Source organism: Bombina bombina, chromosome 6, assembly GCF_027579735.1.
Source record: "Bombina bombina isolate aBomBom1 chromosome 6, aBomBom1.pri, whole genome shotgun sequence".
NCBI lineage: Eukaryota > Metazoa > Chordata > Amphibia > Anura > Bombinatoridae > Bombina > Bombina bombina.
In genome coordinates this window covers 685888737-685905566 of record NC_069504.1, presented here as the reverse complement: position 1 = coordinate 685905566, position 16830 = coordinate 685888737, and the positions used below count along the sequence as shown (strand labels likewise).

The 16830-nt window shown below is 38.4% G+C and overlaps 1 protein-coding gene across 3 annotated transcripts in view; it reads right to left on the bottom strand.

Moving 5' to 3' along the window:
• The window catches only part of TACR1 (tachykinin receptor 1), a 481441-nt gene extending 466583 nt beyond the window's left edge, over positions 1 to 14858 (bottom strand). For all 3 annotated transcript variants that reach the window (XM_053717767.1, XM_053717766.1, XM_053717765.1), the window contains exon 1: positions 14039 to 14858. In XM_053717767.1, coding sequence (XP_053573742.1) covers positions 14039 to 14541 — 503 coding nt within the window. In that variant the 5' untranslated portion in view covers positions 14542 to 14858. The remainder of the gene's footprint in view (positions 1 to 14038) is intronic.
• Between the last annotated feature and the right edge of the window lie 1972 nt (positions 14859 to 16830).

Below are 16830 nucleotides of genomic sequence, written 5' to 3'. Positions count from 1 at the left end.
TACGAGCCTTTGAGCGCCAACTGTGGAGTTTGAGGGTATGGACACCTGGTCTCTCTCCCCAGCCGCAGCATGTTCCACAGGGAGAGGAGAGCAGCGACCTCCCTCCCCAGCGGCAGTATACCGTGCAGAGGGAAGAGACAACCGGTCTCCTACCCCAACCCCAACCAGAGATACCCGAGGCAGCAGGCCTCATAGACTGGTCCTGGGAGGACCCCCAGCAGGCAGGTGGAGATGGGACCGCAGTCTCTCTACCGGCCCTACAGGGATGCTGGGCAGGCGGCCCAGATCCCCAGCGACAGACCCAGCTACAGGGAGGGGAGAGCATCGACCTCCCTCCCCAGCCGGAGTGTGCTTTCCAGGGAGAGGAGACAACCGGTCTCTCTCCCCAGCCGCATCATGTTCCACAGGAAGCGGAGAGCATCGACCTCCCTTCCCAACGGCCGCCGGAGTATCAGGAGGAGGAGGTAAGCCAATCTCCCCCTCCCCAGCTAACTCCTAACTTGGGCCCAGGGTTAACAGTGGAGATGTTAACCCCCACTGACCCCCACGTTCCCTTTGCCACCGGGCAGGACTATGCCCCAATTCCCCCAGCAGAAGAACTGGCATCAGAACAGAGCGCTGCTGGCCTCTGCCCTACAAACCCCCTTGTTACAGGACTGGCCTGCAAACCCCTCACCCCAGCAGAAGAGCTGGCACCAGGGCAGAGTGCCGCTGGCCTCTGTCCCCCAAGTACCACCAGCTATTTGCCCAGCTGCGCCAGGAAGGCCGAGGATGCTACACTTTCATCCTACATCCTGGAACCTACAGGCCAGTACTACTTATTGTGGGGGGGCTACTTTGCTGTTAATGTTTATTTGTGGGTGGGTTGCGAGACTAACTTAGGCACTGACCGACAGAAGGTCAGGTGCCTGGTTAGTCTCCCTCCAAAAGGGGAGATATGTTACAAACTGCTATTTGTAACTGGCCCTTTAAATGAAAAATTGCCCTGCTTCCATGGATCGTGGAGAAGCCTATTTGCCAGCCTCATTCCTCATGACTATGGCCCCTGGAAGATTGTGCCCCTGAAAACCTATTAACTTTTATTGGGTGTGTATGGCCCTTTAAGAACCATCTGGGGACATATTGTGACTTTGGTGAACAATGCCCCTTTAAGACCATGTCCCCAGACCTGTAAAATAACTTGTCCCTGGCTTTCTCCCACTTGGTTCAGTAAATAGGGCTTGCTGAACCAAGTACCACACAGGCAGAGTGTTCCACAGAAAGGGAGCACTATTGCAAAAGCATTAGTTTTCATTGTGTGCCATTAAGAGTTAATTTTGTTCAATTCTAAATACAAGTTTGCTGGGATCAGCTCTAATTAAGTTTAGGGATAAACATTCCCATTGTCTAATCAGACTGCTAGTAGTGATAAGGTGGACTGCATTGTTTTCTTGTGTGTAATGTTATCTGCTGTTGTGGCCTGTCAAAGGGTGTTGTCTCTATCTAAATGTATCAAATGTGTGATTGGGGATTTTATGCCTCCCCCTGAGAGTGTCTTTTTTTTGCATGTAACCTCAATAAAAAGCAGGCTGTGTGTCCCAGCACATCAGACCTATTCTGACCCTCTAACTTGCAGCCTTGACTCATGTTTGTAGGGGACAGCTGTAATCACTACAGGGATTGCTATGCTCTATATACTCCCTTAGCTACTGAGCTCCTGTAAGAGCTCTTGTTCCTGATCCTGCTTCGCTGTACAGAAGGAAGAGGTTCACCTACTGGAGCCTGGTCGTAGGTCCAGGGCGCAGAGCAGATGGTGAGATACCAGCCCAGCAGCGGTGGTTCGTAGAGTCTGCATTACGTATGGTGGCTACGCAGTAGTTATAGTGTCTACGGTGCTGATGATCCTTTGGTGAGCGCTAGGAGCATCCTTTTCTACGGTCCAACTTCCAGCCAGCCTGGAGGCAACCGTAACACATACCATAAGTATAAGTATATTTATACAAACAAACATGACTACATGCATACAATAAGCATGGCAACACTTATACAAAAGGCATGGCTAGATACATACATACATACAATAAACATGTCTACATACAATAAGCATGGCTTCATACATACAATAAGACTGGCTACACTTATACAATAGGTATGACTACATACATACAATAAGCATGGCTACACTTATACAATAGGTATGACTACATACATACAATAAGCATGGCTACACTTATACAATAGGTATGACTACATACATACAATAAGCATGGCTACACTTATACAATAGGTATGACTACATACATACAATAAGCATGGCTACACTTATACAATAGGCATGGCTACATACATACATACCTATATAGAATAAACACGACTACATGCATACAATAAGCATGGCTACACTTATACAAAAGGCATGGCTAGATACATACATACATACAATAAACATGTCTACATACATATAAGCATGGCTTTATACATACAAAAAGACTGGCTACACTTATACAATAGGTATGACTACATACATACAATAAGCATGGCTACACTTATACAATAGGTATGACTACATACATACAATAAGCATGGCTGCACTTATACAATAGGTATGACTACATACATACAATAAGCATGGCTACACTTATACAATAGGTATGACTATATACATACAATAAGCATGGCTACACTTATACAATAGGCATGGCTACATACATACATACCTATATAGAATAAACATGACTACATACATACAATAAGCATAGCTACACTTATACAATAGGCATATCTACATACATACATACATATATACAATGAACATGACAACATACATACAATAAGCATTGCTACATAAATACAATAAGCATGGCTATATCTGTACAATAAGTATTGCTAAATCAGTAGGATCAGTTTAGCTGCTTCTACATAGGAACAAGGTACTGACTGTTTGGATGAGAGTAAATATAAAGCTAGTGGAGTGGATCACATGTTTTTTTTTTTGTAGAGGTAAAACTGAGCATATGGATGTTTGGTGTAAAAACTGCACATTATTTGGTGCTCTAAAGAAAGGATGATGCCAGGAGTGGGACCCACATGAAGTAATATGCTCTTGCTTGTTCAACAGTGACATATGCAGTAAGTCTGGCTTCAACTCTAGAATACATTTTGGCTTAACATGTGCAATAAATCTGGATACAGCTGTATAGTGCAGTAAGTCTGGCTACACATTTGCCAAAAATCTTTAAAATGAATGTGTCTTTATCAGTACAAAAATCTGACTACACTAATACAATAAGTCAGGCTAAATTGGTACAATAAATATTGCTATGTCTATACAAAACTCTCAGATGAGGCTGTTCATCTGTACAAGGAGTCTAGCTTGTCTCACTACATATGTAAAACAAATTAGGGCAATAATTAAAAACACCACATTTATTTATTCAATAATTGCCACGTCCCTTTTAAACAAATACTTTTATAGAGTATAGCAAATATTTAATAGGACAACCTTATTGTGTTACCAATAAAGACTATTGGTTCTAAATTCTCTTTTGAGTGTCTAAATATCCAAGCAGCTAGAACTTAAAGGGACAGTCAACCTAAATTTTCACATAGGTTATTCCTATACAGTTGCTAATGATTTTTTGTTTGCACTGTAGCCTAATGTATTAGCCTTAATCGTTTCTAAGAATTACCACTTACTTATTTCTTCCTTGCAGTTTAAAATGCCCGCCAGCCCCCTCCCATATTTCGTCATCATGATCCTCTGGTTTTGTTCAGTGTCCTGCTGTAACTCTGCAAGTCTCGTATTTCCACACTCCCGATTTAGCGCATGCGCATTGCGCCACTAACACTGCATGGGGACTGTGAACTTAGTCCCCGGCAGTCATTGGATTCTGTGAAGCAGTGTGCGGTTCAGTTTCTTCTCTTCTATCCGTAAGTAATGCTGGTAGTGCAAAGGTTTGCCTTTCTGTATTCCACCTCAAAGAAATCCGAACTGGTGGTTTATTTTATTTGTTCAGACTGACCAATCTAATTTGTCTGTAACGTTCAGTGTAGACTGACAGTTTAGGATGGGGTACACAACAGATTGCAAGCTATGTCTGGGTGAACTGAATATACTTATGTAACGTTACATAAGTATATTCAGTTCACACAGACATAGCTTGCAATCTGTTGTGTACCCCAGCCTAAACTGTCAGTCTACACTGAACGTTACAGACAAATTAGATTGGTCAGTCTGAACAAATAAAATAAACCACCAGTTCGGATTTCTTTGAGGTGGAATACAGAAAGGTAAACCTTTGCACTACCAGCATTACTTACGGATAGAAGAGAAGAAACTGAACCGCACACTGCTTCACAGAATCCAATGACTGCCGGGGACTAAGTTCACAGTCCCCATGCAGTGTTAGTGGCGCAATGCGCATGCGCTAAATCGGGAGTGTGGAAATACGAGACTTGCAGAGTTACAGCAGGACACTGAACAAAACCAGAGGATCATGATGACGAAATATGGGAGGGGGCTGGCGGGCATTTTAAACTGCAAGGAAGAAATAAGTAAGTGGTAATTCTTAGAAACGATTAAGGCTAATACATTAGGCTACAGTGCAAACAAAAAATCGTTAGCAACTGTATAGGAATTACCTATGTGAAAATTTAGGTTGACTGTCCCTTTAAAGGGGCAATAAACACATTCGGCTAGATTACGAGTTTTGTCGGTAAAAACTTGCGTTGCTAACGAGCCTTTTTTTTCCAGCGCTCACTTTAAACAATGCTGGTATTACAAGTTTTCTGAATGGCTGCGTTAGCCTCAGAAAAATGAGCGTTGAGCAAATTTAGCGCCACTTCTCCCTGTAATACCAGCGTTGCTTACGGTAGCGGTAAGCTGGCAAAACGTGCTCATGCATGATTTCCCCATAGGAAACAATGGGGCTTAGACAGCTGAAAAAAACCTAACACCTGCAAAAAAGCAGCGTTCAGCTCTTAACGCAGCCCCATTGTTTCCTATGGGAAAATTCTTTTAATGTCTACACCTAACACCCTAACATGAACCCCGAGTCTAAACACCCCTAATCTTACACATATTAATCCCTAATCTGCCGCCCACAACATCGCCGCCACCTGCATTATACTATTAAAACCTAATCTGCCGCTCCGGACACCGCCGCCACCTACATTATCCCTATGAACCCCTAATCTGCTGCCCCTAACATCGCCAACACCTATATTATATTTATTAACCCCTAATATGCCGCCCCCAACGTCGCCGCCACCTACATACAATTATTAACCCCTAATCTGCCGCCCCCAACGTCGCCGCTACTATATTAAATGTATTAACCCCTAAACCTAAGTCTAACCCTAACACCCCCCTAACTTTAATTTTAAAAAATCTAAATAAAATTTCTATAATTAAATAAATTATTCCTATTTAAAACTAAATACTTACCTATAAAATAAACCCTAATATAGCTACAATATAACTAATAGTTACATTGTAGCTATTTTAGGATTTATATTTATTTTACAGGCAACTTTGTATTTATTTTAACTAGGTACAATAGCTATTAAATAGTTAATAACTATTTAATAGCTACCTAGTTAAAATAATTATAACAATTACCTGTAAAATAAATCCTAACCTAAGTTACAAATATACCTAACACTACACTATCAATAAATTAATTAAATAAATTAACTACAATTATCTAAAATAAAATACAATTAAATGAACTAAACTATATTACAAAAACAAACAAACACTAAATTACAAAAAATAAAAAAATATTACAAGAAGTTTAATCTAATTACACCTAATCTAAGCCCCTTAATAAAATAAAAAAGCCCCCCAAAATAATAAAATTCCCTATCCTAAACTAAATTACAAATAGCCCTTAAAATGGCCTTTTGTGGGGCATTGCCTCAAAGTAATCAGCTCTTTTACCTGTAAAAAAAAGAAATACAATACCCCCCCAACATTACAACCCATATATAGAAAATCTACTAATAATGGCATCCAGTGGGCCCAATGACCAAGCATCTCCTTCCAAAGGTTCCTGCTTATAGTAAAAGTGTCTAATTTGTAAATATGCAAAAAAATGATCTCTTGTCCACATTAAATTCTCTAACTAGGGAGTCAAATGTTTTCATATGTTTGGTAACCGGGTCCACCGCCTGTATCAATAGATTCAGATCATTTACCAACCATTTTCTAAAGGCGGGTGATGTACACCCGCTCTCAAAATCTGGGTTTCCTCTAATGGGTAAATATTTAGAGAGCGAGTGTTTCACCTCCAGCAGATTACATATTCTATACCATGCTATGATTACGTTATAAATTGTATATTTTGGAACACATTCTCGAGCATCTTTAAATCTGAAAATATGTAGGATCGCTTTAAGAGCACATGGAGCAATTATAGCCTCTTCTATATCGCAATTTGAGACATAGTTAGCTTAGCCAGTCCAAGGCGATTCTAGCCATACATCCAAGATTGCAGTTAGTAAGATTCGGGAATGCGAATCCGCCCAAGTCTTTTGGGTGCATTAGTCTTAATAGGGAGATACATGTTTTTTTTGGAGCCCAGAGAAAGCGAGAACAGCAAGAATTAAATTTTTGTATGTCTGCCTTGCGTAGGAAAACAGGAATGTGCTGTATAAGAAATAGGATTTTAGGAAGTGTTCGCATTTTAATTAATGCTATCCTTGCCGAGAGTGACAATGGCAGCTTACTCCATTTCTGCATTTCAGAAAAACACTTTTTCAATGTATGGGTATAGTTTATATCATACCATTCCCTTGGGTTTCTAGAAAGATTTATTCCAAGGTACTTAATAGTTTTTTCGGTTAATTTGAATGGATTCTCTATGAAGCTATTTTTATTCTTGATAACCCAGAGGATCTCTGACTTGGAGAGGTTTATTCTGTACCCGGCAAACTTACTAAACTCCGCTAAGATATCTCCTAGAATTGGAATGTTTTTAGTTGAGTTCCTTAAATAAAATAAAATATTGTCAGCATACAATGACAGAGTGACTTTATGTTGCTTAATTTTTATACCTTCCATGCATTATGGCTGCATTGTAGGAGAGCCAAGTTCTCAACTCAATACATATGTTATAGTACAATCTCAAAGCATTTCATGTACCTTTAAAATAACAAAATATTTTTATCTTAATCATTGTTTAATTGTATAGAACCCCCAAAATGTGCTACATTGAGTATATGATAATGGGGTACAAAACATTGTGTTTAGATTTGCAATCCAGATATTAGAGCAGATGCAGAAGAAGTATCCAGCTCTGAATAGTTTATAATCCATAAGCCTAAGGCAGTTACCTCTAGGACACAAACTCATATTGCTGCAAGGGGTCACTCTCTTCTTTGTAATGTAAGATTTTATTCCATAGCATGCTTATTAAGTAGTAGGTGCAAAAATTTTTTTTTTTTTTTATGAAAATGAAATTTTAATAATCCCATCAGCAGAACAAATGATATATATATATATACATATACAGAGACAGAGAGAGAGAGAGAGAGAGAGAGAGAGAGAGAGAGAGGCATAGCACATTAAATGCCTCCTGTTAATAATAAAACAGATGTGCAGACGATTTGTACAAACTGAGATAGTTGCCTCATATCATTTCATAGCCTTCTGTCTAAAAACACAAATACCTACACGAATAAAACCCATATTGATAAAAAAAAATTCCACACGAGCCACTATAGTTACATTACTAAATTATGCTTTGAATAATGATATTGAGGGGAATCAGTTTTAATGATTTTTGTGTTGGCTCCCTGACTGAGAGGACTTTCCCCTTGGTGTTAGGGTTAAACAGATGCCCCCCTGGAGAACCATCTGTGCAAAAAAAGACCATTTTCATTACTTAAAGCGTTTAAATTAGGCAGAGTCTCTGCAGAGAATACTATAAGAGAGTTGCTAATATATGCTTGAACATATTTTACACAGATAAAGGAATCAATTCCCTCAATATTGCATTGTATATCCAGTTCTCTTCTTCAAAATAGCAACCATTTATTATTTGTAGCAATACATAAATGTTAACCCAGTGTTGGGCAACTGTACCTAATATAATGAGTCTGAAACACATAGAGTATACATTGTTACATTTACAAATGCTCAAACAGGCTCTTTACCAATATGAATACTGAAAAACAAGTCACGAAATTCAGAACAATAAATGTTTAATGTTTTCAGTGTAGACATAAAAAAGTCAGTCATGTGTCTTTATTTAGCGGAGACAAAGAGATTGCAATCTGCTATAGTTCTAACAGCAAGTAAACTTTATTTCATGCAAATGTTGCTGAGGAAAGGCAGCATTTTATAAGGCATAGTAGAAAATGTAATATGTGTATATTTCTTTTACAAAAGAAATAGAGAGTAATGTGCATTTGTCAAGGTGTTTTACTACTTGAATGCAGATATTCCTTGCAAAGTGGTTACCAAAGGCTTTCGATGAGAGCATAGAATGAAAATAAATATCCCATTAAAACAGAATATAATGTTATATGGCATAATACTGTCAGCCACTGAAACAACCTGCTGCTCTCAGACACACATATTGTTTATTTCACCCCCCCCCCCACTCCACACACACATACCTATGCTGCTGTTCTCATTCACACACACACACACACACACACAAACACATGCTGCTGTTATTCACACACACACACACATGCACTTGCACACACACACAAGCACAGGCTGCTATTGTCAGTCTCATTCTCACACACACACACACACATACACATGCTGCTGTTCTCATTCACACACACATACACACAAACACATGCTGCTGTTATTCACACACACATACAGTTACACACACACAGAGGCTGCTACTGTCAGACTCACACATACACACACAGGCTGTTACTGTCAGTCTCACACACACATCAACATATGCTGCTGTTCTTCACACACACACACACACACAGAGGCTGCTACTGTCAGGCTCACACACACACACAGGCTGTTACTGTCAGTCTCACACACACATGCGCACACACACACACACACACAAACACAGAGAGGCTGCTACCGTCAGTCTCACACACACACACACAAACACATGCTGCTGTTTTCATTCACATACAAATGCCCACACACACACACTCCTGTTATTCTCATTCACACACACACAGAGGCTGCTACTGTCAGACTCACACATACACACAGAGGCTGTTACTGTAAGTCTCACACACACACAGGCTGTTACTGTTAGTCTTACACACACATGCGCACACACACAGAGGCTGCTACCGTCAGTCTCACACACACACAAACATGCTGCTGTTTTCAATCACATACAAATGCACACACACACACGCTCCTGATATTCTCATTCACACACACACACACACAGAGGCTGCTACTGTCAGGCTAACACACACACACAAACACACAGAGGCTGCTACCGTCAGTCTCACACACACACACAAACATATGCTGCTGTTTTCATTCACATACAAATGCACACACACACACTGCTGACATTCTCATTCACACACACATATACACACACACACAGCTTCTCTCAGCCTCACACACATACCCACACACTACTACTGTTTCCAGTCACACAAAATTCACACAGACACTGCTCCTATTATTCACATGCACAAACACACAAATCTAGACAAACACATGCATATACACACAAACACACCGACAAATACAAACACACACACATCTCTCATTCACACACACAGGCACATGAACACACACGCATAAACAAACACACAACCATGCACACAAATACAGTCACAAGCATGCAATCTGCTCAGTCACTTTTGTTTAAATATATTAGTTGACTATCAGACACTCCTACAGGCTTCTGCTTTCACATACCTAAACAAGCTGCAGAAAATCATGTCTATTTTAAGGACATTCTCTTTAGTCATTAGGTGTTATTTTTTCAAACTATTTTTATACTATTTTTGGATTAAATAACGTGAGGGACCTTAAATGCTTTTCACGTATCCTTTTGAGGTAAAACAAGTTTAAAATCAGGAAGCTCAGGAAAGAGCATTTTATATTTAACATTGTTGCCAACACTGACACCATATAATGCCAAAGGCACATCCACTCTCCTGTACCTAGTTAAGTAAGCTCTCATGGAAAGACAACAAGGTACATTTCCTAAATGTCGTGTATTGGAATTTTGTTTTTTCAAAATTGTGCACTCCCTCTAAATTATGAACAATAAACTCTGACTTCCATGTGCTTTTAAAGGGATGTTAAACAATAAATGCTTACTAAACATAGTGAAGTATTCTGCACAAAGATTAGCCTTAGAACAATATGTAGATGTATATTTAAAGCTATATTAGTTGTGTAAGGTGTAAAGATTTAGTTACAATAAAGTACTTTCATTTCTATAAAGTGATTTCTGCTGCCATGTTTGAACTAGTTTTCTATTTATCTCTGTTTGTAAAAAAAAGGCTGTGGTGGAAGCTTTTTAGTTTACCCTATGTCCAACACAGCCTTGTTTGGGCAGTCTCTTTATTGTTTGTTTTACATATGTCCCTAATTGTCCTCAGCAGGAAAGATAGATAGGGGGAATTTTTTTAAAAAAAACAAGACTTTTCAGTTAAAATTGTAGGAAAGGGAGATAAAATAAATAATTACAATATATTGCAACATTTTTAATTACACATAATTAAGCATTTTATATTACAATATCATACTGTTTAATATCATTTTAAGCACTGCCTTTAAAAAAAGGCTATATGCAAAGAAAATGTTTTTTTAAAAAGACTATCAGCACATTCCTTCTTTCTTATTACCATTTACAAGACTTTGCAATCCATAAACAGTCCAGCAATAGACCCCTTCAAAAATGTGGTGGAATTGGGGTTGCTACCTCAGCCATGTTTTCCTTAACACCTATGAGTTACACATGCTGCAGGGTGTGCAGAAGGGAACATGATCTTGGACAGCACTATTCATGTTCCTCCCTGCACACCCTGCAACATGTGTAACTCATAAGTGTCCAGCAAAACATGGCCGAGGTGGCAACCCTAGGTGGAATACATGTTTCTGGCCTTCTTTGAAAAAGTAATATCCAAAGCATTAAAAAACTCTCACTTTGTTTTACAAAGTGCCTTATAATAATATTATGGGGGAATCTTTAAAAGTCATCACATGAGTTCTGGTGTCTCAGTGAAAATAGCACAAGTCAATCCCATTATAAACTAAATACATCTTAGAATTAAAAACTAGGAATGTGCATGTCCAATTAGCATTTAAAGGAAGTCGCTACTCTTTTTAAACTATTACTTGATTAACATAATGACTTGTTTGGTTGCCTCAAATTCCCATCCCTTTAATAAAAGGAGTATTTTACGGTCATTAGGCGCTAATGCTTTCTGTTTACTTGTACTAAATTTTCCTTCATTTATTAAGGAGGACAAATTATTTTAGGATTTAGGTACTTCTCAGCAATGCTTTATGTATAGGACTTTTCTTGGGATGGCTATCTCTGTCTTTAAATATCTCTGCTGTACTAGCTGGTCCTTTAAAGGAATTGGAAGTTAAAATTAAATATTCATGATTCAGATACAGAGTTCAAATTAAAAACAAAACAAAACTTTCAAATGTACTTCTGTTATAAGTGCACTGATTTCTTTTGGTATCTTTTGTATAAACTAAGGTCATTTCCATGAAGACAATTGTTATACAAGACTCTATTTATTAACAAGTGGGCAGACAAGGTTCCCCCCACACTTAATTATTGCACACGCACTTCTTTCTATAGCCCCGCCCCACTCTTGTCAATCATCCTGGACAAAATGGTCTGGAGTGATTTATACAAAGAGAGAGAAGCACTTAAAGGGATACTAAACCCAAATTTTTTTTGTCGTGATTCAGATAGAGCATGCAATTTTAAGCAACTTTCTAATTTACTCCTATTATCAATTTTCGTTCACTTGCTATCTTTATTTGAAAAAGAAGGCATGTAAGCTTATTTTTTGGCTTAAAACTCTGGGCTGCACTTTTTTTTATTGGTGGATGAATTTATTCACCAATCAGCAAGAATAACCCTGGTTATTCACCAAAAATGGGCCGGCATCTAAACTTACATTGTTGCATTTCAAATAAAGATACCAAAAGAATGAAGAAAATTTGATAATAGGAGTAAATTAGAAAGTTGTTTAAAAGTGCATGCTCCATCCGAATCATGAAAGAACAAAAGTAGGTTTCATGTCTCTTTTGCAAGCAGAGGTCTTAGTTAAGGGCTTCAGGGCTGCATATGTAGCTTGGTAAATGCAGCTCATGGTGCTTAAGACTGTGCGCACATAAAGAGGTACAATTGTGCACACATAAAGAGGTACAATTGTGCACACATAAAGAGGTACAATTGTGCACACATAAAGAGGTACAATTGTGCGCACATAAAGAGGTACAATTGTGCGCACATAAAGAGGTACAATTGTGCACACATAAAGAGGTACAACTGTGCACACATAAAGAGGTACAATTGTGCCACATAAAGAGGTACAATTGTGCACACATAAAGAGGTCCAATTGTGCACACATAAAGAGGTACAATTGTGCACACATAAAGAGGTACAATTGTGCCACATAAAGAGGTACAATTGTGCACACATAAAGAGGTACAATTGTGCACACATAAAGAGGTACAACTGTGCACACATAAAGAGGTACAATTGTGCACACATAAAGAGGTACAATTGTGCACACATAAAGAGGTACAATTGAGAACAGAAGTATATTGGAGAGGTTTTTTATTGTATGTTCTCTCTCAATCATGAAAGTTTAAAGGTAAAGTGCAGTCAAAAACATATATAGTCTATTTAAATAAAGCTTTAGATGCAGATAATGTTTGTAATATACATGCACTTGCTATTTTGCTGCTAATGCTAGTAAAACTGAGAAAACCCTAGTTACCTAATAAACACTTCTGAGAGAGCTAGGATTTTTTCCCCCTCACTCCCTAACTAGTGTGCTTACAGCCGGGGAGTCACTAGCTGAAATCCCTGGCTCTTTTATGCTGGAGCTTACTGTGTAACAGGGCTGTGTTCTGTGTAAAAACCAGAGATGCAACGATCCACAAAACAGCCTAAGCTCATCTGTGCCTTCCTCATCTGCTCTGTAAAAATGTGCTGGAATCTTACTCCCCCCCCCTCCTCAATGTTACTAAGGCATTAAATTAGCTTCTGCAAACACCAAAACTGAACATCTCACACACTGCTTTGTTAAAAGGATTTCAGGGTCATATATCACAGAGCAGTGTGTGAGAGGTTCAGTTCTGGTGTTTACAGATTTAGACACAGATGTAATGGTGAGGAGGGGAGAGTTGTGTGTGTGTGTGTGTATATATATATATATATATATATATATATATATATATATATATATATATATATATATATATATAATGTGTGTGTATATATATGTGTGTGTGTGTATATATATATATATATATATATATATATATATATATATATATATATATATATGTGTGTGTGTGTGTGTATATATATATATATATATAGATATATATATATATATATATATATATATATATATAAAATGTGTGTGTATATATATATGTGTGTGTGTGTGTGTGTGTATATATATATATATATATATATATATATAAAAAATGTGTATATATATATATATATATATATATGTGTGTGTGTGTGTGTGTGTGTGTGTGTGTGTGTGTGTGTGTAAACACGTACACATTATATAGATCTATCTATCAATCTATCTATCATCTATCTATCTATCTATGTATCTATATCAATTTGCTCTTTTCCTGCTTGTATAAACATTAAACCATATGTTATCTTATATCTTTTTACTTTACCAGTTCGCATAATTCTCGTGATATATTTCACTCTATCAGCCCTACTGGGTCATAATTTCAGTCTTAGTAAAACATAGTTGTTTATATAAATTTAAATGATCAGATCCGTTATATTTTAAAGTTGCTTAGGTAATCTTTATAATAGTATATGATATTATGATTTAGCATGCAATTAAAGGGACAGTAGCTCTCACCTGTCCAAGGCTATAGCTGTCATGGAATAAATGCTGGCAAACACTGCTGAAATTGGGAAGAAGTTGTGGAACTTGCAGAAGATAAGTCCATAGTACCACTGGTTGTGGACAGCATAGGTGAAATTAATTACTGTGTTGAAGGTGGACATTGACGCTTCAGCAAACGCTAAGTTGACCAGAAAGTAGTTGGTTACAGTCCTCATCCTTTTGTGCGCTAAAATGATCCACATGACAATAATATTCCCAACTATAGATATAATCACTATTATAGAATATGCTATAGCCCAGAGAGTTATTTGCCAAGCCGGCTGCTGGAAGAGGAAAGCGCAGGATGCATTCCTGCAAAAGGGAGTTAGATCTGTAGAATTTTCTGAAGAAGTGTTATACTGAAATGAATCCATGCTTGACTGTGTGTGCAACAGGGCTTGCACAGAATGAGCTTCTTCCAAAAATGTCCAGGGAACTCTAAAAAGGGATGAATTAGCTATACGGAACCATCCCATACAGGTTTCTCAGATCTCAGAGCTGTGAGTTCAAATAAATTTAACTAGAATAATATGTTTGTCTAAACAAAATATGCATATTATATACATATATATAATATATGTATATGTATATATTTATTAAAGATTTTGTGACTCAGACCCTGAGCATTGTGTGCTTCAAAGAAGAGTAACAACTCAAGCAATGGAAATATAATACAGATTAAGTAATTGCAAGTGGCAGCTGGTATTAAAGGTGCCAGACAAGCAGAGACTGCAGTGTCCTACAGCTCAGAGAGGAGTGCTGTCCCTTTACTTGCAAGTGCTGTGTGATTCATGTTTCCAGAGTTATACTTGCGAGAGGGTGAAGGAGATTTAAAATCAGTGTCATAGGGAGGGCTGGGCTTGTGCAGCAGAGGGAGTGGTCCCAGAAGACAGCTGAGCCAGGACATCAAGTGCGAGGAGTCATCAGCTGGGCAGCAAACATCCCTGTAATGTATGGCTGGGAGAGGGAGAAACGGTCTCCTGCACCCTGAGCAGTGCGAGAGAGAGGGCTACACATCAGGAATTCTTCTCGTGCAGTCAGCTGTATATAGTGGGGTTTAGTATGCATACTGTTAATCTGCAATGTATTGTACTGTGTCTGTAAAGTGCTGCTGTGTGTCTATGTAAAGTGGCGTGTGTCTATGTAAAGTGGGGTGTGTGTCTATGTAAAGTGGTGTGTGTGTCTATGTAAAGTGGGGTCGAGTGGGTTAAATACTTTTGTGAAAATAGGAAGCATTGGAATTGATATTAAACAGATCATTTTGTCAGTTTTGCGATCTATAGGGTTTAACCCTTTGGCTCCCAAATGAATTTAGGACACACTGGATATTATCCATGGGGTTAAATTGCTGTGCTGGACCTACCTGCAATTTATATGTATCCATGTTGGCAATTTAATACTGGAGAGGGAGCCAACTAATTATGTGGTGGGCTTACAATTTGCCAGAATAAAGATATTTATGGCTGAAGTGGGATAATAAAAGACAAGTAGTAGTATTGAGAGACAAAGACACAGTTAAATAATATAAATACAATAAAATACTATCGTAGAGACAGGTGCACTATAATATAAACCTATAGATGGTAACAAACTCCCCAATACAAATCAATACCATATTAGATGTGGATGCAGTTAACTTACACACACTGATACCCTCAATGAAGCACCCCCATACAGTAACCCACTGGCATATATACACTAATACACCCATATCATACACTGACAGACAACACAACCAAATACAATGTAATGTAATATTCTAAATACAAGCATATACCTTGATTTACAGTCACCATGATATGAACATTGGACAGTGCTACTAGAACACAATAGCAAAATATGTGAGGGCAAACCTTTGCTGTGATACCATAATTACCAAATGGATACATTACTGTATAAGCAATTGTTATCTAGCAGGAAGCTGATGATATGTGTTTAGTTTTAGAAGCACTGAAATGCTAAAGAATAATACAGATACGCAGATCTACAATGTTATACACAGACCCCAGACCTACTGAGACTAGTGTTTGTGTTTCAGTGACACTTGAAGCCTGGATATTTTTGTTTATAACATACCAAAGTGATGAGGTTATACAGATGCGTTTCATCCAACGACCATTCTCCTAGAATAATTAAGATAGCTGCAAGAAGACTCCAATGCAGATTACATTTTAAATGCTGTAAACTAACTGGGATATAGGTGTTATATTTGATTTCCTGTGTCTCATTCATATTTTTTTTTTATTAATAGTTATGCCTTTCTTTGCCTCTTTTGTAAGTACATTTAGTCTGTTTTTTAGTCCATTCTGTCAATATAAAATGTTTGACACACAAGGCAAACATGCAATTACCTGGCATTTGTTAGCATGGCATAGTATGGGTTAATAAGCAAGTGGCTCTCAAATAGATTTTCTTCTTGCAGTTTGATTTATTCTCCTCAGAAAGCAGAACTCAATCACTTTAAGTAAAGCAAAATTGATTGTGAAGAAAAAGTCAGCAAACGGACCAGTAATGGGAGGGGAACGGCCTAAGGGATAGTCTCCTGGAGCAGGCTGAGGGTGGGTAGGCAGCAGCTCAGTCTGCAGGTGAGTGAGAAGGGACTGCTGGATAGCCTCCTGCAGCAGGCTCAGGGTGGGTAGGCAGTAGCCCAGTCTACAGGTGAGTGAGGAGCGACTGCTGGATAGCCTTCTGCAGCAGGCTGAGGGTGGGTAGGCAGCAGCTCAGTCTGAAGGTGAGTGAGAAGGGACTGCTGGATAGACTCCTGC